General features: G+C 35.0%; 2 protein-coding genes across 3 annotated transcripts; one reads left to right on the top strand and one right to left on the bottom strand.

The window, feature by feature from the left end:
• Positions 1-4,220: 4,220 nt before the first annotated feature.
• Positions 4,221-18,486, top strand: LOC142628130 (mannosyl-oligosaccharide glucosidase GCS1-like). 2 transcript variants are annotated; one of them, XM_075802137.1, is made up of 22 exons: positions 4,221-4,683; positions 4,798-4,871; positions 6,017-6,268; positions 7,125-7,299; positions 7,528-7,614; positions 7,729-7,797; positions 8,158-8,254; positions 8,824-8,906; positions 9,686-9,793; positions 10,650-10,771; positions 10,953-11,060; positions 11,235-11,308; positions 13,607-13,732; positions 15,012-15,079; positions 15,721-15,870; positions 16,014-16,064; positions 16,609-16,665; positions 17,214-17,363; positions 17,589-17,680; positions 17,789-17,898; positions 17,980-18,043; positions 18,141-18,486. In XM_075802137.1, the coding sequence occupies exons 1-22, from the start codon at positions 4,390-4,392 to the stop codon at positions 18,283-18,285; spliced, it is 2,556 nt and encodes an 851-aa protein (XP_075658252.1). In that variant the 5' UTR covers positions 4,221-4,389; the 3' UTR covers positions 18,286-18,486. The 2 variants fall into 2 exon arrangements, with proteins under 2 accessions (XP_075658252.1, XP_075658251.1); XM_075802136.1 differs by having other exon boundaries at positions 17,789-18,043.
• Positions 18,487-19,366: 880 nt separating this feature from the next.
• LOC142628132 (nuclear pore complex protein NUP54) lies at positions 19,367-23,036 on the bottom strand. The gene is made up of 9 exons (XM_075802138.1): positions 22,459-23,036; positions 22,317-22,370; positions 22,010-22,069; positions 21,804-21,914; positions 20,985-21,050; positions 20,813-20,899; positions 20,147-20,248; positions 19,904-20,053; positions 19,367-19,674 (listed from the first exon to the last, which is right to left on the bottom strand). The coding sequence occupies exons 1-9, from the start codon at positions 22,864-22,866 to the stop codon at positions 19,567-19,569; spliced, it is 1,146 nt and encodes a 381-aa protein (XP_075658253.1). The 5' UTR covers positions 22,867-23,036; the 3' UTR covers positions 19,367-19,566.
• Between the last annotated feature and the right edge of the window lie 575 nt (positions 23,037-23,611).

Genomic DNA, 23,611 nt, shown 5'->3' with positions numbered 1-23,611 from the left:
TGGCTAATCGAACCTTAATTACCCAATTCCCAAAACATTACGTGATGATTAGTGGTACCTATCCAAATACTAACCTTTCTCCTTTAGGAAAAGACCAAATCAGAGGCCAAAATGAGCTTTTACCTATTTTTCACAAACTTTCCAATAAAATGCCCCATATCTGAAATTATTTAGGGATATGCCACTGTTTTGAAACTCAATTTTTAGAAAATCGAGTTTCAAATGTAAAACTTGATTTTGGAAAATGGAGTTATAGTGAATGTGGACTTAGGAAAAAAAAATTTTGGAACTTAAGTTTCAAAATTTTTTTTTTTTTAATTTTCAGTTAGCTATAACTCAATTGTCCAAAAATTGAGTTTCAAAATAAGGGCATTTCCCTAAATGGTTTCAGACATTGGGCAATTTGCTAGAAAGTTTTGGTGAAATGGACAAATGCCCATTTTGACCCCAAATTAGATAAACATAACCAATCCTCTAAATCTTGAAAAAAAAAAAAAATTAGCTCACAAATCCAAACATGTTCGTTGCCCAAGGCAAAGCTTCGAATCTTTCATTTTCCAAGAGCAAGTTGGCTTTAGTAGTAGCAACAACTTTTTACGATTACAAAAGGAGATCCATCACTACTTTGCAAAGGGGAAGAGTAGAAAGACCAAAGATGATTTTCCAGGCTAGCAAATCTCAAAGTTTTGATTCCTCTTCGCACTTCATACTTGTCCTTGAAATTTATCTATTAAACGCTATTGATCTCTTGGCATTGGTATCTTTTAATGGTAACATTGTGTTAGGCAATTAAACACCTATTCGGAAAGAATAAAAAGATTAGAGAATTGTGTTGCCCAATATATTTCAAAGAGGTAGGAAACATATTAGAGCATTAGCATCGATGGAGCTAATTTTTTTTAGCTTTAACCTTCTTAAAAACTTATTATATCTATTTTAACGCACCACTTTATAAGAGCATTAGCATCACGCAAAATATTTGGCATTTGACACACCAAAACCAAAAAATCTCTTACATCAAATATTTCAAATGCTAAATAATTTAGCATGAATGAACAATATCATCTCAAATATGGAACAGTACGAATGAAATGCTAAAACATTTTCCCTATTTTTTTATTCTATTCGTACAAATATCTGATTCTCTTTCTCACATTCTTTTCTCTCTCTGGTCTTTCTCTTCCTCTCTCACTACCGCCGACCTCGCCGCCGACTCTCTCTCTCTCAAACCTGCAAACTTTCTCTTCCACAGCCATCGCCGCCCATGTCTAGCCACTCACCATCTCACCCTTCACTAATCTGAGTGTGTTGGTGGGTTGTGACCGATTTTTTTTTCCTTTGGTTGTGGTGAATTTTCAGGTGGTGATGGTGTTGTGTATTTTTTTTTTTTTGTTCCTCCGATGGTGGTGGGCTTATTTAATTTCCTCCAGTTGGTTTTTGAGATGATTTTATTTTGTAAATTTGGTTGGATTTTGGTGGATTTGGGTTGCAGCCATGGTGACCAATGTTTATGGGTGGATTTGGTGGCCAGTGGTTATGGTGGATTTGGTGGCCGACAGTGAAAAACATTTCTATTGGGTTTATGGATTGTAGAGGAAAATGAAATTTTTAATTGGTTGAATATATTATTTTAATATATTGAACGTGAAAATAGAAGATCTGATGCAGGGTACTTTGTAAAATGGTGTGTTAAAATAGATAAAGTAAGTTTTGATGTGTAAAAATGGCATTTGGAATAGAACGTCTGATACTAATGCTCTAACACACCCAACATTAATAATTTTTTTTTTTTGCACTTCATTTAAATATTCTCTTTTTATCATTTTTTATTCTTTCTTTATTCTTCATCTATTTCTATCTCTTCCTCTCTGTCTCTCTCTCTTCCACCACAAGCCGACCCACCAAACCTTTTTTCCCCAATTAGAACCTTCCACAAACCCACCAACCACACCACCACTAACCATCAACACATACATACCACCCCAATCGGAACCCCTCCCAACCGCCACAAACTGACCCACCATACCCACAACAACCCACCACCACCGCAACCCACGGTGTGACCCACCACCATAGGCCAATTAACGATCCACTACATAGATAGCAACCCACAGACTAATCAATAACCCACCACCACCGCAACAACCGGCAGTCCAATCCAACCCCACTACTGTGACCAAAACCCACCATAACAGCCCAATCAACAACCCTACCATTACCACAACCAAAACCAACACAACTCAACCATTGATATTAAAAACGAAGAAAGATAGAGAGAGAAGTAGAGGATGAACCCGCCCACATTGACACCACGAACCCACACCGACCCACCACCACGAACCCAAATGACGATCTCAACGAACCCAAAAGCAAAAGTGAAGAGAAATAAGGCTTGGTTCAGTCAAGGGGGAGAAAGGGGAGGCGTTGGAGAGAGAGAGAGAGAGAGAGAGAGAGAGAGAGAGAAGGAAAAAAAAGGAGAGAGAGAGAAAAGTGAAAAAATGGTTTTTTAATGAGAGAAGAGAGAGACAAAGAATAAACAAATATTCTTTTTATCCTTTTGTTACTATAGTAGATTGCCAAAGATGGTAGTTTACTGTAGCAAGTTTGTTAAAATTTTAACAATGGCACCATTGATGTGGCTTAATTTTTGTTGTTTTGTGGTGCTAAAAATAGCAATTTGGCAAATTTAAGTATTCAAAGTTAAATATTTTACCCCTACCAAATCATTGTGGTGCTAAAAATATTTAAATATTTGTAACTATAAATACTATTCATTTTACCCCTACCATCATAATTTCCATAAAAATTAATGAAAGAAATCAAAATCTTTTGTAAAAAATCTCTAATAGAATTTTCAAATTTTCATCAAATTTAACAAAAAATCTTAGCATGCAAAGTGTTCGTTTCCAATAGTTAAGGAGGGGCATTAATTTTAGAGTTCAGGGTGAAATTGCAACTTCATCATACTCGGGGGGACTACAACATGCCATTTTTGTTTTTAAAAAAAAATTAATTTAGTGGTAAGACCATATAACTAGGTTATAAGCCATGCTTAAGCATATACACAAAAACATTCATTAGAGTAATAATGAAGCGATCATATCTAAGTAAAGTAGTTATCTCAGTTGAGTTCAAATTTGAAGAATGGCATGGTACCTTGCCCTTTAGTGATAATAGACTTAACCAATTTTCAACCTAGTTAAAGCACTTGATTAGTGGGTGTATAATAGAAAAATGTGTAAAATTTACACATTTTTGTCTAAAATTTTTCCACATCAGCGAGTGCATAATTATATAAATTTACAAATTTATTATAGTAACTGTATAAATTTATACTAACACTATTTATTTTGCATTTAGTTTTTTACTCTTTCTTTAATGGCTTGTTTGGATGTTTAAAAAAGGAGGGAGAGTAGAGTAGAGGGAGGGAGAGTAATTTAAATCTCTTGTTTGGAAGTTTTTTAAGGGAGGAGGGGGAGGGATTTGGAGGGGTTTGGGGGGGTTTCAACTACCTCTAACCCTTCATTTTTAATTCCCCCAAATTGGAGAGATTTGGAGGGAGAGTAGAGTAGATAAATTATTGACCAAATGAATTCTACAATTTACCCTTTTTAAATTAACAAAATTACAAACTAATTAATCATAGACCAATATTGCAATTTATTTTCAAATATGGGTAAATTTGTCTATTTAATCATTTCCTCTCCTCTCCATCTCAATTTTAAAAACATCCAAACAAGGAGAAGGGCTAATTACTCCCTTCCCCCTTACTAATTTTAAAAACATCCAAACAAGGTGGAGGGTAATTATTTCACTCTACTCTCCTCCCCACTACTCTCCTCTCCTCTACTCTCCTCCCTCCCTAAACTTCCAAACAAGCCATAAGTATCTTGGAGATGAAGGAAGAGAGTAGCTGATAATTGTTATAAATTATACGTAAAAAAAAAGAAATAATTTAAAAAAATTAATTTTTTTTTGATATTTTAATAAAATATAATATAAAATAAATAATAGTATATAGAGTTTTTTAAGAAGTGAGTACGTAAAAAAAAAAAAAAAAAAAATTTGTATGCGCGGACGAGAAATGCTCACATTCTAATTATTTCATGGGCTATGCTTCTGGGCACGATACACACAGCGAAGCCCAAACTCAAGCCTTTACCCAAACTCGGCTTAGGCCCAATTCAATTTTATTTCCATCGTGAACTCAAAATGACATTCTCTCTCCGTCGCGATTTCCAGTTCCAGTTTTATTGACTGGTCGAATGAACAAAGACTGTGTCTGTGTTTGATATAGCACTCTCAATTTCACCCTTATATCGATCACTGAATATATCCACAAAAATCGACATGCTGTGGATTTGAGTACACATAAACCCTAATCTGAAAATGAGTGGAAATGGCCGAAGAACTACTCGGAGCAGAACCAAATCCGCCGCCGATGCCGACGGCGACGATCCTCTCCGTAACACAAAACCTAACCCGAAACTACGTAAAGATAGAAATAGAGCTCACAACTCCATTCTCTTCGACGTCAATCTCAAAGTCATGCTAGGAGTCAGCGTTTTTGCGTTCTTTGTGATCTTCTTCTTAATTCGCCGCCTTGTGAATCCGGTTGAAGAAGTTCGGAGACCGAGGGTTGTGACGCCATTTCCGGCGCCAAAAATCATGGACCTCCCTCAGGTGAAATGTGATTTTTTTTTTTTTTTGAATTCTGGTTGATTAGTCATTCTCAGTGTTAGTTTTATTGGTAGTATTACTATATCTTTATGTAGTGAATTGAATTGGTTATGGCAGTTTCAAGGAGAGCACAGAGAGAGTTTGTATTGGGGAACCTATCGCCCTCATGTTTATCTCGGAATTCGTGCCAGGTATAGTGAATATTTGTATTTGTTTGAGGATTTTTTTTTTTTTAAATAATTTCAACATGCTCTTTGTGAAATGAACTATGTATGGGAATGAAGGAATAGTGATATAGATTATTATCCTGGAAATTCAAAAAAAAAAAAAAAAAAAAAAGAGAGAGACCAAATATTTCTAGTAATTGATTTATTTGTTTTTATAGTAGAGTTTATGTTTAAACCAGTTTCAGTGTAAACATTATAGGAATTTCTTTGGAGTGTATTTTTTAGAGGTTTTGGAATTTTCATTGAAAGTTGCCAAAGATGATACCGGAGCTATTGTTTTGGGTAGAGGATTTGGTTTGGGTAATACTCTTGGGATGTTCGGAATCTTATTTTGCTGTTTTTGATGTGGACATTGTGGAGGGAACATAATAAGCCGCACTTTGGAAGATACAGAGAGACCAATGGATCAGTTGGAATCCTTGTTGATTTGAACTTTGTTTGATTAGTCTCAAATGTGGTGTTCTACACATGGGAATTCCATTTTTGAGCGCCGAGATTCACTTAGATTTTGTGTATAATTCTTTGTAATTTATTAAGTTACTTTGTGTTCATCATCATACACATGAAGTAATCTACCTTCTTAATATATACATTTTATAGGAGTTGGGGTTTAACTATAAAAAAGTGGGTGGTTGATTATGGCTGTTCATATTCTGCGCTAAAGTATGTAAATAAAGATCCAGGTTTAAACTTCAAAGTATCAAACACCTTTTACACAGTACTTATCCAAAAAAAACACCTTTACACTGTGGTTTCATTTTTGGTTTGCAACAGTAGATAAATAGACTTTAGTTTGAAATCAAAATTGAGGAATTTCATGATCCCAGATCTGCAATTGTGCGTGTTGTGTACTTGGAGTTCATGTTTGGACATGACTAAAGTTACTATAAACACTAAAGCAAGGAACTTTGTATTGCTACAATCAGAAAGCCAGTTCCCGGCAAAATGATATAGTTGGGAAGATCACATGGCTATTATAGTTTAGAAAGAAGAGGAAAAAGAAAACATTTTTTTCAGCATCTGATTGTTTTTATGTTTGTTCTATTATTCACTTTCATCCAACTTTATGAATTAAAAAAGATGTGGTAATAAGTTGCTGTAACTGGCAGGACTCCACGGTCTTTGCTTGCTGGCTTGATGTGGATTGGTGTAAAGGATGGAAGATATGCCATGAGACATGTCTGCCAAGATTCAGATGAGCTAAGCACATATGGTTGGACGCATCATAATGGACGTGACTTTGGGCACCAAATTCTGGTTGACCAGGACATGACTTTGGCAACAAGTTTCCTGAAATCCAAGGTTGATGGCAGTGGCTATGGAGGAGATTGGGCTGTACGGATTGATGTTCAAAGCAAGCAGTAAATGACCTGACCTGCTAGTTCTTTGCTTTATCAAATGCATCTACTATGTTAAGCTTTAATAAAAATTAATACTAAAGGAAAAAATCATCTTCAAAGAAAGAAAGAAAAAGTAGCATCTCAAATTGAGTTAAAAAATGATGGACCTGTTAGGACTGCATCAAGTAATCTCTCTGGCATTCTTTTCTGGCTCTGATTCATAAAGACCATAGTTGATTATTTTAAGTTGTTTAAAGAAATTTATGAAGTTTCTAATGCTTTTTATTACTAGTATATAGCTCTTAAGCACTTTGTAAATCACTTATTTTAGGTTAATATCTTGGAGAGAAGTGACTGAATGACATGGGTTAGCCATCGGGGGTTTTTTTTTTTTTTTTTTTCTCCTGTTTCTTGTTGCTAATTACACACACATATCCCTACTTTGATGCTAGTGCAAAAATGTGAACCACATTAGTGTTGGGTTTTTTTTTTTTTTTTTTTTTGGAAAATGATGATCTGTTAATCTTACAGAAAAAGGAGGAGGGGGAGGAGGGGGGTGGAAGCTTTGCCGATCTCATTTTGCAACACAAATTTTTATCTTTTAGTATTAAAAGTTCCAATACAAATTCTATACTATTCAGTACATTAGTAGGCATAAGACAAGCCACAGTCCAGAAGTTGTGTGCATCATCATTTATTAATAGAAGATTGCCTGAGGGAATGAGTGTTATATTTTCAACATAATGCCTACAGTTAAAAGATTGCCTGCATACTTTATACACTTGCTATGCACATGGTTTTTGGCAAACTCAGGATTTCTTGATTGGCTATTCATATACACTTTGCAACATTAATAGTTGTTGTAATTCATCAACAGATCTGAAAGGAGTGAGGATATGTTGAGAACTGCACATATATTTTTCTATATGGCTGATGAAGATGGTCACGCTCTAAGTTTGAGTACAGATAACTTGGATGTTCATGAAGGTTCTCTCCTTGCATCGGGATCACGAATGGATGTTGGAGGTTGGCAGCTACATTTAAAATCAATGGTAATGTTAGCAATGGAATGAAATGATAAAGTAGCCAAAATTTTGCTTCTTTGTGAATGATAGAAGTACTGCCTTTGAGGAATCACATGTACATGAGCCACCTAGCTTTTCTGGTGTTATATTTGTAGATATTATCAAGGAAGTTTTCCATGGAGTAGCACTATTAATTTAATCTTTTTCCTAGTTTGGATACTTACCTGTAGCCTACTTTGTGTTTGTGCTTTGCAGGATGATTTGGAAGTCCATTATTCTGGTTTTAAGACTAATCACATTCACAATTTATCTGAGCTTGTCCAGGAAAACCTTGGAGCTCAAGTATGTCATATTTATATTTGCATCCCAATTTCCACTTCCATTTTTTTTTTTTTTTTGTATTATTAGAAAAACTTTGCAGCTTCAAACTATTAACCTGGTTATTAATGCCACCAGGCAAGAAAGTATGGTCGGCTGCAGCTGTCTGACACTTCTGATGGCTCTCCAAATATTCTAGTTTTTCAGGTAGGTGGTTATAGAGTGATTGGGTACCACGTATTCTTTAAATTATATTCAACTATTTAACTAATTTAGGATCTTAAAGCGGTGAATTATCTGTTAACTGCTCAAGATTTTTTTCCACCCATTGGAGGCCACTTGAGCTTATGGGCTACTACAGAAGGCTAGCAGCTACCAAACCACCCTCCACCCCCCTTTTCCCAAAAACGTAAATATTTAAATAAGGGTGTCCCTAGTGAAAGTTTGTTTCAATTCATAGTCTCTGATATGAAACCAAGACTTTAATAAATAAGCTAACTGACACCTTCCATCCTTGAATTTTTCATTATCATCTACCTTCTTTTGAAGTTATGCAATTCTATGCAGGTTTCTGCTAGGATTCCTTTCAAAACAGATATTGTGTTTGTCTCTGGAACTGGATTGCAAAGCTCAGGAGTTGAAGAACGTGTCAACAGCCTTACAGGTGCCTTCCACATGCATTCAATATGTCTATGATATGCATTTGCAAATGTTTTATTTATCTGTTCATTGAGTTTTCCAATGTCTGCTGGCAGCAAAGTATATATGAGAAAAATCAGAAATGTACAAGATAATAGAAAGCCGGCACTTGAAATTTGAGCTACATAAAATTGAAGTTCTAGATAGGGTTATCTGTGGGTTTAGTCTTTGAAAAGTATTGTCGCTAGCCATTATGATCTAAATTATCGAACCAATTTCACTCTGCCTTCAATCTTACTGCTAGTGTTGCTTTCTATTATGGTTTTTGTCAATCCATAAATCATAGTTCTTCTTCCTGCTAATTATCTAGAATGTGTTTCAGTTTCTCTGCTGATTATCTAGGATGTATTTCTCTATATATAGTTTTGTAGTCCTTTTCCCCTCCCTTTTTTGCTTGAACCTCTCTTTGCCAGCTGAGCCAAGACCCAGGGGCAGGTCTTTCCTGAATCCAGGGGAAGTTTTCTACATTAGCTTCCAAATTAAAAGTTGTCGTTTCTCCTTTCTAACTCTGTTTGTTTTACTGTTAAATTTTAGGTACCTCTTTGACTGGTCAATTGAAAGAGAAGCAAAGAGAATTTGACACTAAATTTGAGAAGAGCTTTAATCTGGCTGACAAGGTATCAATTGTTAAATCTTTGGAAGCTTTTTCCATCTACTTTATCATACCTGATTTTTTATTGTCATGACACCAGTGATGTCTCTCGTCTTTATAGTTGCATTAGATGAAGTGAGGTAACAGATAGAATTCCCTTTTAATTTAATATATATATATATATATATATATATATATATATATATATATATATATATATATATATATATATATATATATATAAGGAAGAAGAATTTAGAGTTCCCTTCAATGATATCATTTTGTTTATGAGATCAATTTGATCCTGAGTAATATGGTGGAGATTATGCTGGATAAGCTGACGAAAGCTTGATAACTAAATGCCCCTGCCCGCCATCTTGAGTACTTTGTTGAAGTATGAGATGTGATGTTTGCAGCCTACCTAAGTCCTTATTTCCCTTGTATTCATGCCTTCCCTCAACCTGCCTTTAACTTTTAGGGTGCTACTTATGCTTTCTGATGTGATATTTGGTTTTGACCTAGCCATCTCTGAAATATCAAACGCTAAAACCGAACAATTATTGAGATTGGTTAAATACATTTCATTAAAAACAGTGCAACTGACAATGCATAAGTTGTACATTTGTGATTACTTGAACTTATATATATGATTTAATTTTAAGAAAGTTAAAATTACAAATGGAAATTAATGGAAGGAAGAGTCAAAACTCATTAAAAGTCTTTTTCCCATAAGTTTTGTTTTATTCACCTACTTTATTCTGCCTAAACTTGAAGAATTCTGAATTTGTGGGGTTTTATTTTCAGCTCGATTCTGAATCCATGATTGCTGGTAAAGCTGCTATTGGAAACATGTTGGGTGGCATAGGCTATTTCTATGGCCAGTCAAAAATTTCGCTCCCAGGAAACCCTAATGTGAGTAATATGAATTTGTTTGATTTTCTTTTTGTGAAGTAAGTTCTCTTTCAGTAGCATCGAAGTATTTAAATGAACATTGATTATTCCAAACATAAATGATAACATCAGCCATATGATGAAGTTCTTGTTCTACATGATTTGAGGTATTATTCCATGTCTCAAGCTGCACCATTATCAAGCCTGATTTCTAGTTAGTTAGAGTGCTTCTAGTGATTAAGATGGAATTTTAGATCTTGTTAAGTATTTTAGACAAGTGAGTGTTTAAAGAATGATTAATGGACATAATTAGAGACTCTGGCAAAATAATGAAAATAAAGCTTTCCCTGATAAGGGGACGGTAAGAGGAAAAAGTAACTAAAGATTTCAGTGGTTTCCTGTCTTTCTTGGGGCTTTCCAATAACATAATTAGAGAGTCTCGCTAAATAACAAAATATCACTTGATTTGATTCACTTTTGAAACCTTTGACATTGAGAGTAGTAGTATACATCAGGGGGAAAAGAAACATTCAAGTATTATGTGTTAGGTTTTTTGCGTTAACTTCTGTTGTTCACGTTAGTAATTACATTCTAACATTTTTTAACAATGGGACATTATCAAGTCTTGTAGCTCGGTGGCAATGCCTAGTCCGCTTTATGTGGAGAACCAAGGATTTGAATCCCCCATCCCCGCACTTGTAACAATTGAAATATAAAAAATAATAATAATAATTGACAATGTTTCATCATTTTATATAGTTTTCATCTATTCCCCTTTGTTTTACAATTTGTGAAACTGCTATTATTCATATATGTCATCAGCAGTCATCAATTTGGACATCTGACAAAGTCCTATAGTGGGCCATTTTCTCTACAGCTTGGGGGTCTCAATAATTTTATTTCGTATTGGCCAGCTGAGCTTTACACAGCTGTTCCAAGTCGACCCTTCTTCCCAAGGGGATTTTTATGGGATGAAGGTTTTCATCAGCTGCTGATCTGGTTAGTTGTCTCTTTTATTGTTCAATCTGCATTTTGTTTTTCCATTGTCACAAGTGTAGATTTTCTGTTACCAGTATGTTTAAGGAAATATGCAATTTCTCTGACAGTATGAAGTTAATTGCTTTTTTAAATACTAATACTTATTATTAACACCATATATATACTATTGAACTTTGAGCAGGCGTTGGGATGTTCACATTAGCTTGGATATCATTGGACACTGGTTAGATCTAATGAATATTGATGGATGGATTCCACGTGAGCAAATTTTGGGTGCTGAAGCTCGAAGGTAATATTGAATCTTCATTTGGCTGTGCTCTTTTCTTTTCTTCTTTCTCTTCCCTTTTTTTTTTTTTTTTTTATTTTGTTGTGTATAGAATCTTTTTCAATTATGCACAATAAAGTTGAGAGTTTTAGATTTTCCCGGTGCAGTAATGCAAAGTCTTTTCTTGTGCACTTGCAGTAAGGTCCCAGAGGAATTCATTCCCCAGCATCCCACTAATGGAAATCCACCAACTCTTTTTTTGGCCTTGCGTGGTAAGGTTCTCTCTCAATAACTTTACATAAATATGTTACTGGAGAATCAATTTCTGATCATTTTATTTTATCATTTTATGAGGCTTCTTATATGTTAAGTTGAATGATAATATCAATGAGTTGATGGTGATGCTTAAGTTGATACAAGTTATGGCCTAGTGCAAGATCACATAAGGCCTTGATTCTCTGAATCGAATCATTATGTAGAAAGTAGTTTGAGACTGAGTATTGTAGTTGTGGTTACTTATTGCTTAGCAAAAAATCAAGTTTTTGTAGACTAGATTCTCTCTTTGATAATGTGCCTCTCTCCCTTCAAATGTGCTTACTTTGTAGTGGGGCAATTAGTACAAAGCTTACAAGCAAGGGACAATTAATAATTAGGGAATGGATCCCTTCAAGATTACATTTGTACATGATGCATCAGTTTATGATTTACCACTTCCTAGATGTGGGTGATCAGAATTAAGAGCATTTATATGGAATAAATATGGAGAAAGTCACTATCGGAAGAATATCTCTGAAACTGAATCTGCCATAGTGCTGTTTCATGCCACAATATTGGGGCTGATATGGATGTCAAAACAACAATGAGATGATACTTTATTAAACTTTTATATCTTTAATGAAAAATAGTGAGCTATGGTCATCTTTGTTGCCTCATATTTAACTCCTTTTGGGTAAAGAAATACTTCAAACTTTTATGATCAGTGAAAATCTCGCATCTTTTCCCATACAAATAATGTCTCCAAATTTTCAAGGCAAAAACAACTGCAGCCAACTCCAAGTCATGAGTGGGTAATTTTTCTCATAATGTTTCAACTGACGAGAGGCATAAGCCACAACCTTCCCATTTTGCATCAACACACAACCAAGTCCCTTATGAGAAGCATCACTATAAATGACAAAACCCCTTGTACCTGAAGGACTTACTAAAAAAAAAGATAAATAGTGAACTATAGTAAGAAATGTGCAACCATTGCAAGCTTTAAAGGGCCAGTTATACAAATAACAAAGCTATAATTTGTCAACGAGCTATAGTTTAATTGGCACTTCCTTATAATATTGGGATGGAGGGTGATGTCATGGGTTCAAGACCCACTAGGTGCATGTGTAACTTACCAATTACCAATCAAAAAACAAAGCTAAATCTGGTCCTTAGATTCTCAAGATTGGGATTTCATATTGAAGTAGTGGCTGAGTTTTATCTGATGTCCTTTCTATCAATGATTAATAATTTATCAACAGAGGTTAAGATAAATTAATTTCTTTTTTCTGGTTAAGTGAATGAAAAGTCATCTTGATTTGAAAATCTACAGCTGCCAAGGAGATCTAGCTCAAACGGCATCTCCTTCCCTTGTAAGAGCAAGTTGGAAGGTGAGGTCATGGGTTCAAAACCCACTAGGTGCATATATAACTTACCAATTAAAAAGAAAAAAAGATCTGAGAATCAACAACCATAGCTCATATCTTTCTTATAGGGTAGCACTCATGGCTCATTCAGCAATATTGAGCTCAACTGCAAAATTCCACTACTTAAAGAAATAAAATTGGACCATACTGACTTGGGAGTTCTGACTGGGATTTGGATTCAAAGGTAGTTGAGAAATTTAGGAATCAATGACTCAAATTGGATTTTAAATTTACTTGCTTGGGACATGGGTTATTTGTTAATTTGGTCATGAAGATGCCATTTCAAACAAGTAGAGGGAGAGAACTTATGTTTATACAGTGGGTGAACATCCCTTCACTTTATATGTAGAAGAATTGAAGTTATTGCCCATGCCCTGTTTTCTGTATCTGTGGCACATTGTTTAAAACAAGTCAGTTTCTTCTTTTCTTCCAGAATTGTGCATGTCTCTTGTTTTTTTGTCATTCAGTTATGCTTGATAACCGGAGATTAAAGAACTTGCTACTCGATTTCTTTCTATCTCCATTTTTTTTATAAGCAAAATAATGTTATTCGAAAGAAGAGCTAGTTCGAAAACCACTCCTAAAAATTACAAACTGAGATTCAAAAGATCTAAGAAAATTTAAAAAGGTTGATGATGGGAGATTAAAGAATTTGCTACTCTGTTTCTTTCCCTATTCCTTGTATACATTTGTTATCTAAATAATAATTTAGCACTCTGGACTTTGAATCCAGCGCCTGGGTTCGACTCCCAGTTGGAACTCAATAATATCATTTACTTTTACTTATCAAAAATCATACACCTATCAAAAAAAAAAAAATCTAATAACAGTTTACCATCTTTAGATAAACCTAATTTTCCATTTGGTGCAAAACTTTGCTTCTTCTAGACATTGTTCATAGCTTAAAACAAAACAAGTTTATTTCCACGGAAAGCAAGGAGATCTCTTCATTCCTAGAGCGGGCTTATGTTCGCCTTGAAGCATGGTTCCAATGGTTCAACACTACGCAGTCAGGTATATAAGGTTTATCTTTCTTTTCCTTTTTCTTTTTTTTCTTTTTTTTAATATTTCCTGTGGTGGTTGGGGCTGTAATTTTGCAAAGCTGTAGACTATAAAAAGCACATTTGACATCAATGTATGTTTTTGTTTATAATGTTTACATTGATTGTTACTTATCAAAAATAAAATAAAATTACATCAACCTATGTGAAGCTCCATTTTCTGAGCTTGATGTCATCTAAAATAGTATATGATTGTGTTTAATATTACTCAAGGATATAGACTCTATATAGCCGTTGCTGGCATGGTGTATGTAAATGTATATGCTTGTATTTGTATACCATATCATATACTTTTATTATAAAAATTTCCTACAAATTGTGGTTGTGTCGACTGGATGTCCTTTTTATTTTTTATTTTTTTGTATGTGTGTGTGTTTTTTTCTCCTTATGCCGCATGAACAGTTCTATTTCCCCTTTTATTTTAAACGTAGAACATAGTTTTCTCTATTGGAAACTCTATTACCCATGGGTTTGGTATATTTAAAATAAGTGAAATCTTGGTGATTTGTCATTTTGGTCGCTTAAATATTTTTTTTTTTGGGGGGTCATTTTAGTCCGGAATGTTTGTGTTTGTTGTCAATGTTGACCCTTCCATCAATCTCTATTAACTACTAAAAGATATTTTTTGATTCTAAAAGATAATAAAATTTCATTCTATTTATGACAAAAATACAATGTACACCCCATAGGTTTGATAAATAGTCATTAAAAAAATATTTCTTTAGTAGTTAATGGAGTTTATGGATGGAAGGACTATTGCTGACAACAAAAAGACAATTCACCAAGTTTAAAGGGTGTAATTTTATTTTGGCCTTTAAAATCTTACTCCAATTAAAAATTTAAAACTCAATTACCAAATGTTTCGAGAAAAGTTAAAAAGAAGTTTAATTATGTATTTTAAATTTTTTTAATATAATTTACCTGGTCTTACACGATGTGTTTTCACCATGTAACTTAAAATAATTTTTGATCTTTCAATTTTATTGTTCAGTTTCAATTTTATTTGTTGAAATATCTTAGTTTATATGTGCTTTTTTGCCACAAGTATTATACCAAGAGACACATTCTCGAGTGCAAGAATGCACAATTGCGCACTCTCCCATTCATGTGCATCTATACTCTCTTCTTCTTCTTCTTCTTTTGTGGATAAATAGATGTGTGTCTATTCTTTCACAATGCTGGATTTTTATTTTTCAAATTTCTGATATATCTGGACTATTGTCTTTGCACAGGGAAGGAGATGAGCAGCTATTATTGGCATGGGAGGGACGTTACAACAACTCGTGAATTAAATCCAAAGGTTCTATGTTTCAGCATTTCATAATTAGAAACAAGGAAAATGACTTTCTTTTGGTGTGTAAATTTAGAAGTAGCATCAATTTTACAATATATAAGGTCCAAATTATGAGAAAAAATCTATTAAGGTTAGCTTTTAATTATGTTTTCATTATCAGGTAGGGTTTTTATAACATAGGTTATCTTTTATTTTTATTTTTTAATTTATAAGACACGTCCAAATTAAATGCTTTTGAAGTTTCAATAATTGACAACTATTATCTTATAAGTTTGTTAGGTGAGCTTCTTCACATCATGCTGTATCCTCTTTTTTCCTTTTATTTATTTTGTTCTCTTTTTAAAGCATTTCTGGTACTATGAATTACTGAGACCTAATATAACTATTGTGCTTTATCCCTAGTTCTAACTATGTTTGCCCCTAGGGATTCAGTAGAGTGTTTTTGGTAACAAAAACACATCTGCATATATTTGCAAATTTACCAAACCTTATTGCTTGTCACCATAATCTTCTCAAAAATAATTCTGGCAAACTTGACTTTATTGATTTAGGCAATCTTAGGAGTAATATGATGTCATGTGTAGATCTAGAAACGTTTCCCTAATTGAAAACTAGTGGTAAACTTACATTGTTTCTGGCATTTCCAGACACTGAGCTCTGGTTTGGATGATTATCCACGTGCTTCACACCCAAGTGAAGATGAACGTCACTTGGATCTTAGATGCTGGATGTATCTTGCTTCAGATTGCATGCATTCCATTGCAGAGGTTCTTGATAAGGATACTAAACCTGGAAAGGTAATGAGAAAAGATATCTTGAAAACTATTAGAGGTCTCATTTAGGGTTCAAATCCCCCCTCCCCCATAGTAACTCTTGAATTATCAAAAAAGAAGTAGAACTCATCTATTACTTAATTGACCTTTGAAATTAAATGATGCAGGATTATGGTGCAACAGCAAAGCTGCTCTCAGATTTTCAAATTCTGAATCAGGTTAGTTCTATTATCATGCTGTCTGAAAGTGTTAATTCCTCTACTTTTTGTGCTTATCATTAGGTAACCTATGATATGTCGTTTTTATTTTATTGTGTAAATAGGTAGTACTATTGGAATATTGATCACAAACAATTCTTCCTTTACTGTTATCAGTGAAGTGAGGAGAAAAAAAAAAGGTGTTATAAATTTTGATGACTTTTCTTTTTGTCCTTTTGCTTTTTTTTTTTTTTTTTTGGTTTGGAGGGGGGAGGGGTTGAGTAAACTCTATTAAAAAGCATAAAAGCAAAACTCAACCCAAGAGCGCAGGGTTTCTACAAGAGTTACCCCTTCTAAGAAAAGGAAAAAGGAAGAGAATGAAAAGTCCAAATGAAAAATACAAATAAATTTTTGAGTGCAAAATCTAAACTCTAGGAAGTAACTCAAAGCTGTGAAAGAAGGATGTAGTTGAGTATTTGATTAGATGTTTAGGTGAGTACATATAAGAGTAGGGTTGCCATTAAAGATTTTTTTTATGTCTCATATGTGCTTGATGTTTAAACAGATGCACTTGGATGATAAATACGGAGCTTACTTTGATTTTGGAAATCATACAGAAAAGGTATGCTGCTTGCATGTTTCTGTTTCTCTTAATATGATATGATGTGTGTGGTGCACTTTTCACAAACTGGTGAGTTACACATGCATCCAGTGGGATACTGGGATTGAACCCGTGACCTCACCATTGTCCTGCATTGTTTCATTTAAAGGTCAATTGAGTAATATATGAGTTCTCATAGTCTCCTAGATAGCTTTTCTCATTGTTATACCTTTCTCTCCTTTTACATAAACATGTTTTCATCTTATTCATTTGGTAAGAATTTAAAAAGGTTCATCAATTACCATCAATCTATCTACTCTGCAGGTAAGTGAATAAGAATTGATTCACGGACTTCTCTAGGCTTCTTAGTACATTAGACATTGAATCTGCAGGCTTGACATGCTAGCATTTGCTATCATCATTGAAACATTAGATATAGATTGACTCTGTTGTGGAATAGGCCCTTGCCCTGCTGAATCACATATATTGTTAGGTGAACATGCCTAGATATTACCATTTTGCTTACAAGATTCACCTGCTTGTATTGAATGTTGGTTTAACCATGCTAGGTTCGTCTGCACTGGAAAGAAAATATGGTAGGACACAATCATGCAACTCGAGAGCTTGTACGTGAAGTGTTAGAAAGGCCTGAGTTGAGACTGGTTCCTCATGTTGGCTACGTTAGTCTTTTTCCATTCATGGGGAGGATCATTCCACCTGTAAGTCACTGAAAATCGAAATCTTGATGACAATGTTTGACCAATTATCTGGTGCATGGCTTTTTGTACTTTGTAGCATTGTAATATAAAGTTGTTTCTCCTTTTTCTTCCCACTGTGTGTGGGGTCTTTTTTGTGTGTGTGTGTGTGGGTGTGTGTTTGGGGGGGGTGGTGTGGATTGTCTCCATTTGTTATCATAGATCTCTCAAGTGGACTGTTTTACACAGGAATCATGGATTCTGGAGAAACAGCTTGACCTCATTTCAAACCAGAGCATCCTATGGACTGACTATGGACTCCGTTCTCTTTCCAAAACAAGGTGTTAATCTATTCTAATCTAATTAATGTACTTCGATACATAATGTGCTTGAGATAATGTTTTTCCTAAAACTAATCAGACCACCATGTCTCATTTTGTATGCTGCAGCTCATTATACATGAAACGCAACACAGAGCACGACCCACCGTATTGGAGAGGTCCTATTTGGATGAACATGAATTACATGATTCTTTCAGCACTCCACCATTACTCTAAAGGTATAACTCGGCAACTCATACAAACAAAAAGAACCACAAAGAAAATCTTTTACAACAAATCTTTTGGGTTGATTGTAACAGAGGATGGACCATATAGAGACAAAGCCAGAGCCATCTATGATGACTTGCGAGGCAATTTGATTAGGTACTGTTTCAGATTCTTTTGCCCACGATGCCTGAATATGGCCGAAGCTCTCATGAACTCATTAGTTAATATAAATATTATTCAAACCTTGCTGCAGAAATGTGGTACGCAATTATCACCAGACTGGGTTTCTGTGGGAACAGTATGATCAGAGGAAAGGCAAGGGAAAAGGCGCGCGTGTATTTACTGGTTGGACGGCACTTGTGGTATTAATGATGGCAGAAGCTTATGGCGAAAGTTAGGATACTTGGAATCAGTTGTACCGTAATATATCATTAGACGGTCAGGATGCTCTGTTTTTTTTGTTTTTCTTTTTTGTTTCACCTTTTCCTATAGTTTTAAGGGAAATTATAAGTTGATAAAATCATTGGTATCTACATTTGCACACTTGCCCTTTTGCGTGCATCATTGTGGCATAATGTTTTGGAGGATCCATTGTTGCAGGAGCTTGTGTCAAGCATTTTGTTTCAGTTTTTCTTTTTGTTTTTTTCAATTCGTAGTTTTTCTTTTTGTTAGTTGAGGATGAAAGCAGATGATAACATGACTAGGCGTGCCCTTCGGAATCTCCCAAATATTGTTGTTGATATGCAAGTCCAGTGAGGTGTGCAATTAGAATTAATCAGAACACCTGATCAATCCATGGGTAGCATTAGCAACCTGTCCACACACCAAGTACCTGTGCTAAATGTTCGACTAGGTTTGCATATATGATAAGCAAGCACTGGATTTCTATAGTTGACAAATACGTGAAAAGTTCTAAGTGGGGATATCAATGCAAACACGTATCAACATCGAATATAAATTAACTGGAAGCATTATCTTATCTGGATCAAGAGCTGGGACTATCTAATAGAGATTTGGAACTTGGGAGTTTTTTTTTTTAAGTCAGAAGATAGTGACTGTAGACCGTGATTTCACGGAGCCCAATTGAGTTTCAATTGTTTAGAAGAACCATTGAATTATCTGTTTAAAAGAATGCAGTGCTTTAGAACCGACAACAAAAGAGAAAGTGCTTAAAGAAACGGGAATGATTTATGAATCATAACTATATTAGATAATTTAAACCGTACTATAAAAGTTCAAAGAAAAAATTCGACCTATGAAAACATTCCCCGGAGGAAAGTAACATATGCAGCAAATTTCATCCACTGGCTGTAATTATCATGAATGCATATTAATGGAACCCAACTGTCAGTCTACATTATACTGTAATGGAGCGTGCTCACTGGGTTAAAAAAAAAAAAACTATGTTCGTCATTTTTGCCTCAAGGCCTGACCTGTTCATTATAAAAGTAGGGGGGGTGGGGGAGATTTTTTTTATTATGACGGGTAAATGAGAGTTTCTAATGCTCTAAAGGTTAGCTTAAAACGAATTCTGCTATTTTACTTAAAATTTTCCTATTGGGGTCGAGTTATATCGGCCGCCAGTGATTTTTTTGTTACCTCAAACGCAAAAGCTTTTTTAACACATTGAAAATATCAGAAACAAATGCAAAATTGTCTGCCGTTTAAGCTTTATTAGCTCAATCTGTCAATTCTGTGTCCTCAGCCATAATGATCTCCATGTCCCTGATATCCCTCTTCAAAACGTTGCCAAGCCTAGCAATGGCCTCCGTCTGCTGTTGTACAACCTGGCCCACAAAAAACGAAGATAAAGACAAGGATGTCATACATCATAAATTTTCAGAATTCTAATAATGTAGCTAAAAGAGTAGTAAGAATGGCCCATGCTGAGAAGTTATAAATTATTAGACGATATTAGTATGCTCTAAACCCCCAAAAAAAAAAAAAGTGTTCGTCAAAATAATTAAAACGTCAAGAAAAAAAATGATGAGCTTTCAAATTTTAGTCTGCTCTCACCTCCTGCATATCAACAAGACTCTGTTCATGTATTTTGGTTGATCCTGGAAGATAAACAGAACCTCCGGCACCAATGCCATTTGCTTGAACACGGGACAAAGTCAGCAGGTTTTGTACTCTTCTAGAAAGTTCTGCTCCAGATCCTTTCAGCTGAAAATTTGTACTTGTCAGTACCATCTCCAGATAACAGCCCAAGAGAATTACCATGCATCAAAATGAGGGTAAAGGGCATGAAATGCCTACCTGTCTAGTTATTGCAGCTAACTTCTCAGCCAATTCAACTTCCCCTTTCATTAAGGGTAATCGGAAACCCTTACCCTCCAATGCCTCCACCATTCTCATTACCTTTAGGAATATCACATGTAAAGATAGAAGTCAAAAGAAATTACAAGGAAATTCTTTATCTTGAGCCTCTGAGCCAATTGCAGATTTGACTAAAAAATAGAGAACAGGAAAAGAAGCAAACCCTGAGAAACCTAAATCATACTTTTAGTCCCTAAAATTTGGTGTGGATTCGATATTGTTCCCTTAAATCTAAACGGCTTAGATTTGGTCCCTGATAATTCAAAAAGTGCACAGTTTCATCCCCCAATTTATTTTTCTGTTTATGTGACTAACAGGATGATAAGGAACCCCATTTTTGAGGGGACAAATCAAACTAATCATATATTTAGGAGACCAAAATTGAATTGACCCACAGATGGAGGGACAAAATTGTTGAATTTTTTGATGTTTCATAGACCAAATCCGAACTTTTTGATATTTGAAGGACCAAAATTGAACTCCCAAATTTCAGGGACCAAAAGTAGAGTGAAGAACAGAAAAGACAGATTGATTTTCTGATGCAATTGACTAGATCATTCTACACAGTTACCATAGTTTCTCAAACAGAGTAGAATTTGTCCTCACCCTTAAAAGACGCCTTTGAAGACCTTGCTCTTTCTGTCTCATTCTTTCAATCAATGGAAGAGTGTCAGCTTGCAAATGTCTTTGAAGCTGCAGGGATTATTAGATATGTAAATGCTAAATCCATGTGAGAGAGAGAGAGAGAGAGAGAGGGACAAACAGAGAGAGAGAGTACCATCTTCACATTGCTTTGGGTAATTCGCAATCTCTCAGCATCTGAAACAATGACATCATCTTGGAGCTGCATCAAGCCAGTATTAAAATGTTAGACTCGCCTACCACAAAATATGATAAATAGAAGGGAAGAGAGCACAATTCATAAGGTAAGGTTTACTAAAACATCCGATTATCCTTGCCACTTTTTCTCCTTGGAAGTGCAACAATAGAAACAACAGAAAAATAACTATAGCAGCCTCAACAAGGTAATCGTCTTGTCATCGCTAAATTTATTCCTTTCATATAAAATATTTCACTTTACCACAGAATATATATATTCCCCCCATTTAACTCATTCATTGTTGTAGATTGTTTACGGCCATAACATCTTACTCAATATGCGTCATCACCTAGCTATACAAAGTTCCAATAAATGAATTCATTTTTAACCCTTTTCTTTCTATCATAGCCATTTGTCTAACCCAAAGCATAAGTGGTATCATATACTTGATGCATTTATTTCCTTCACTCAAAATTATTTCATTAGGGCTCATTCATTATGAAACCATTACTAATATACATAGACTTTTCCTTCTGCATCCATAAGTTTCAATTAAGTCATAGCAATAATATAGCTTCCATAATTCCATAATCATTTTTTTCTCAATAACTAAAACATAATTTATCCCCTCTAAACATCAATTCTTGCTCAAAAACCCAATTAGAAAATTGCATGGAAATTGTTCAAATCTACAATATCATTTTTGTTGGATCCAAAACAACAATCTTTTCAGTACAAACTTCTTTACCATTTGTGGTTCAAATTAACATACATTACCTTAAGACGTTGTGAAAGATCCTTAAAACCCTGAACGAGCTGAGGCCATAGGCGCTCCCTGTCAGCACTTTCCATACCTTCCAGCTTTCCCATTGCCTCCGCCCACATAATCTGGGAATGCAAACTATCTCAAAACTTAGCGAAAATGACTCAAACAAAGAAATTTGGAGCTCACAATACAAAAACCAATGCAAACATAAACTCACATCTGATACACCAGCAGGCTTCACTCTGAACTGCGGATCCGTTACGCTAAACAACAAATGCTGCAAAATCAACACAATCATAAACACATAACATAAACCTCCAAAACCCTAATTTCTCAATCCCTTCGCTCAGAAATGGCATTGAATCAAACTGAATTTCACTCCATTATTTAAGAACAATAAATTCTCACTCCACAAACACAACCTAAACTGAATTAACTCCATTAAGTGACATAAAGAGCTTAAAACCCAATGCATTCGAAAATCTAAACAGAGAGAAACCCAAAAAGATAACGTATAAACGAACCTTGAAAGCATATTTAGGGTTTCCAGGCTCTTCCTTATAAGCATCGACAATCGCCTAATCCAGATAACACACAAGAAAATCAAAAACTCAAAACCCAAATGCAAACAAGAAAAAGAGCTTAGGGTTAGGGTTAGGGTTTTACTTGAATATCGCGATCGGCGAGAGAGAAAGGGAGAGGAGACACAGGAGCCATCTGAGTAGTCAATTGCGCATTGGGGAAAGGAGTGGGCTGCGGCGTAGAAAACGGCGTCGTTTGGAAGCCGAAACCGGTAGATGGCGACTGTTGCTGAAACAGCGGAGTCTGTTGCTGCTGCTGCTGCTGTTGTTGCTGTTGTTGTTGAGAAGAGAATGGTGTGGAGAAGGGAGAAGAGCCGAAACCGCCGGCGAAAGACGGCGTCGTTGGAGTGCCGAAAGCTGGAGTTGAAGACGGAGTACCGAACGCTGGGGTGGAAGACGGAGTGCCGAATGCTGGAGTGGAGGAAGGAGTGCCGAATGCTGGGGTTGAGGATGGAGTGCCGAAGGCTGGGGTTGAGGACGGAGTGCCGAACATTTTTGCTCTTCTTGTTGTTGTTGTTGTTGTGGTGGTGGTGAGAAGAGGGAAACTGGAAAATGTGGGGGGGGTTTCTTTGCTTAAACACACAGCCTCATTTTGAGTTCTGCAGCTCAGGTGCTCCAACTTTTCTTTTTTTCTTTTTTACCTTTTTTTTTTTTAGTGTTTGATTGCTTGGGCTTTTTTGGCTTGAGGTTGAGGGCTGAAGTTGAGAAGGACTGGAGATAGTGTGAGATCTGAGAATTTTGTGTTTGGGCGCCAGAAGCTGTGTAACTCTTTTATGCTGCCAATTTAAATTTGTTTTTAACCTTTTTTATTTTTTTGTTATATATAATTGATATTGGGGTTGAAAATAAAAATATAATAATAATAATAAAAGCCATTTAAAATACGAGCCAAAATCAAGTTGTTCATGAACAGTTTTTTGGCTTATAAAAAATGTTTTTTTTTTTTTATTTATTTGCTTAGTAAATAAGTTAAGTTTAAGTTTTGGTTTTACTATTAAACGAATCAGATTCAAATATAATAATGTGTTTGAGAATAATCTCGAGTTTGTTTGACAAAAATATAACTAAATTTGAACATGTTATCTTGTTTAATGATAAATTATGAGCTCAACTCGTGTTTAAAATAAAACTAAATGATTAAGTTTGAAATTATGAAACTCAACTTGAATCAATTTGTTTACAGTGCTATTTTTTTTTTCATGAATATAATTTTTCTGTTTTTTCTTTCTAAGAAAGTG

The sequence above is a fragment of the Castanea sativa genome, chromosome 3 (genome assembly GCF_040712315.1).
Source record: "Castanea sativa cultivar Marrone di Chiusa Pesio chromosome 3, ASM4071231v1".
Classification (NCBI taxonomy): Eukaryota; Viridiplantae; Streptophyta; class Magnoliopsida; order Fagales; family Fagaceae; genus Castanea; species Castanea sativa.
Note: the sequence above shows the minus strand (reverse complement) of the source record. Positions and strands in the feature narration are given on the sequence as shown.

What these genes read in the sequence shown, in the direction of transcription:
- LOC142628130 (XM_075802136.1), top strand. Translation starts at nt 4,390, where the DNA reads ATGAGTGGAAATGGCCGAAGAACTACTCGGAGCAGAACCAAATCCGCC. An exon ending in TCTTTTTTTGGCCTTGCGTG is followed by an intron (nt 11,309 to 13,606) that starts GTAAGGTTCTCT and finishes TGCTTCTTCTAG; the next exon opens with ACATTGTTCATAGCTTAAAA. An exon ending in TGGGGAGGATCATTCCACCT is followed by an intron (nt 17,364 to 17,588) that starts GTAAGTCACTGA and finishes TGTTTTACACAG; the next exon opens with GAATCATGGATTCTGGAGAA.
- LOC142628132 (XM_075802138.1), bottom strand. Translation starts at nt 22,866, where the DNA reads ATGTTCGGCACTCCGTCCTCAACCCCAGCCTTCGGCACTCCATCCTCA. An exon ending in ATCTTTCACAACGTCTTAAG is followed by an intron (nt 21,051 to 21,803) that starts GTAATGTATGTT and finishes GGCTTGATGCAG; the next exon opens with CTCCAAGATGATGTCATTGT. An exon ending in TAGCTGCAATAACTAGACAG is followed by an intron (nt 20,054 to 20,146) that starts GTAGGCATTTCA and finishes ACAAATTTTCAG; the next exon opens with CTGAAAGGATCTGGAGCAGA.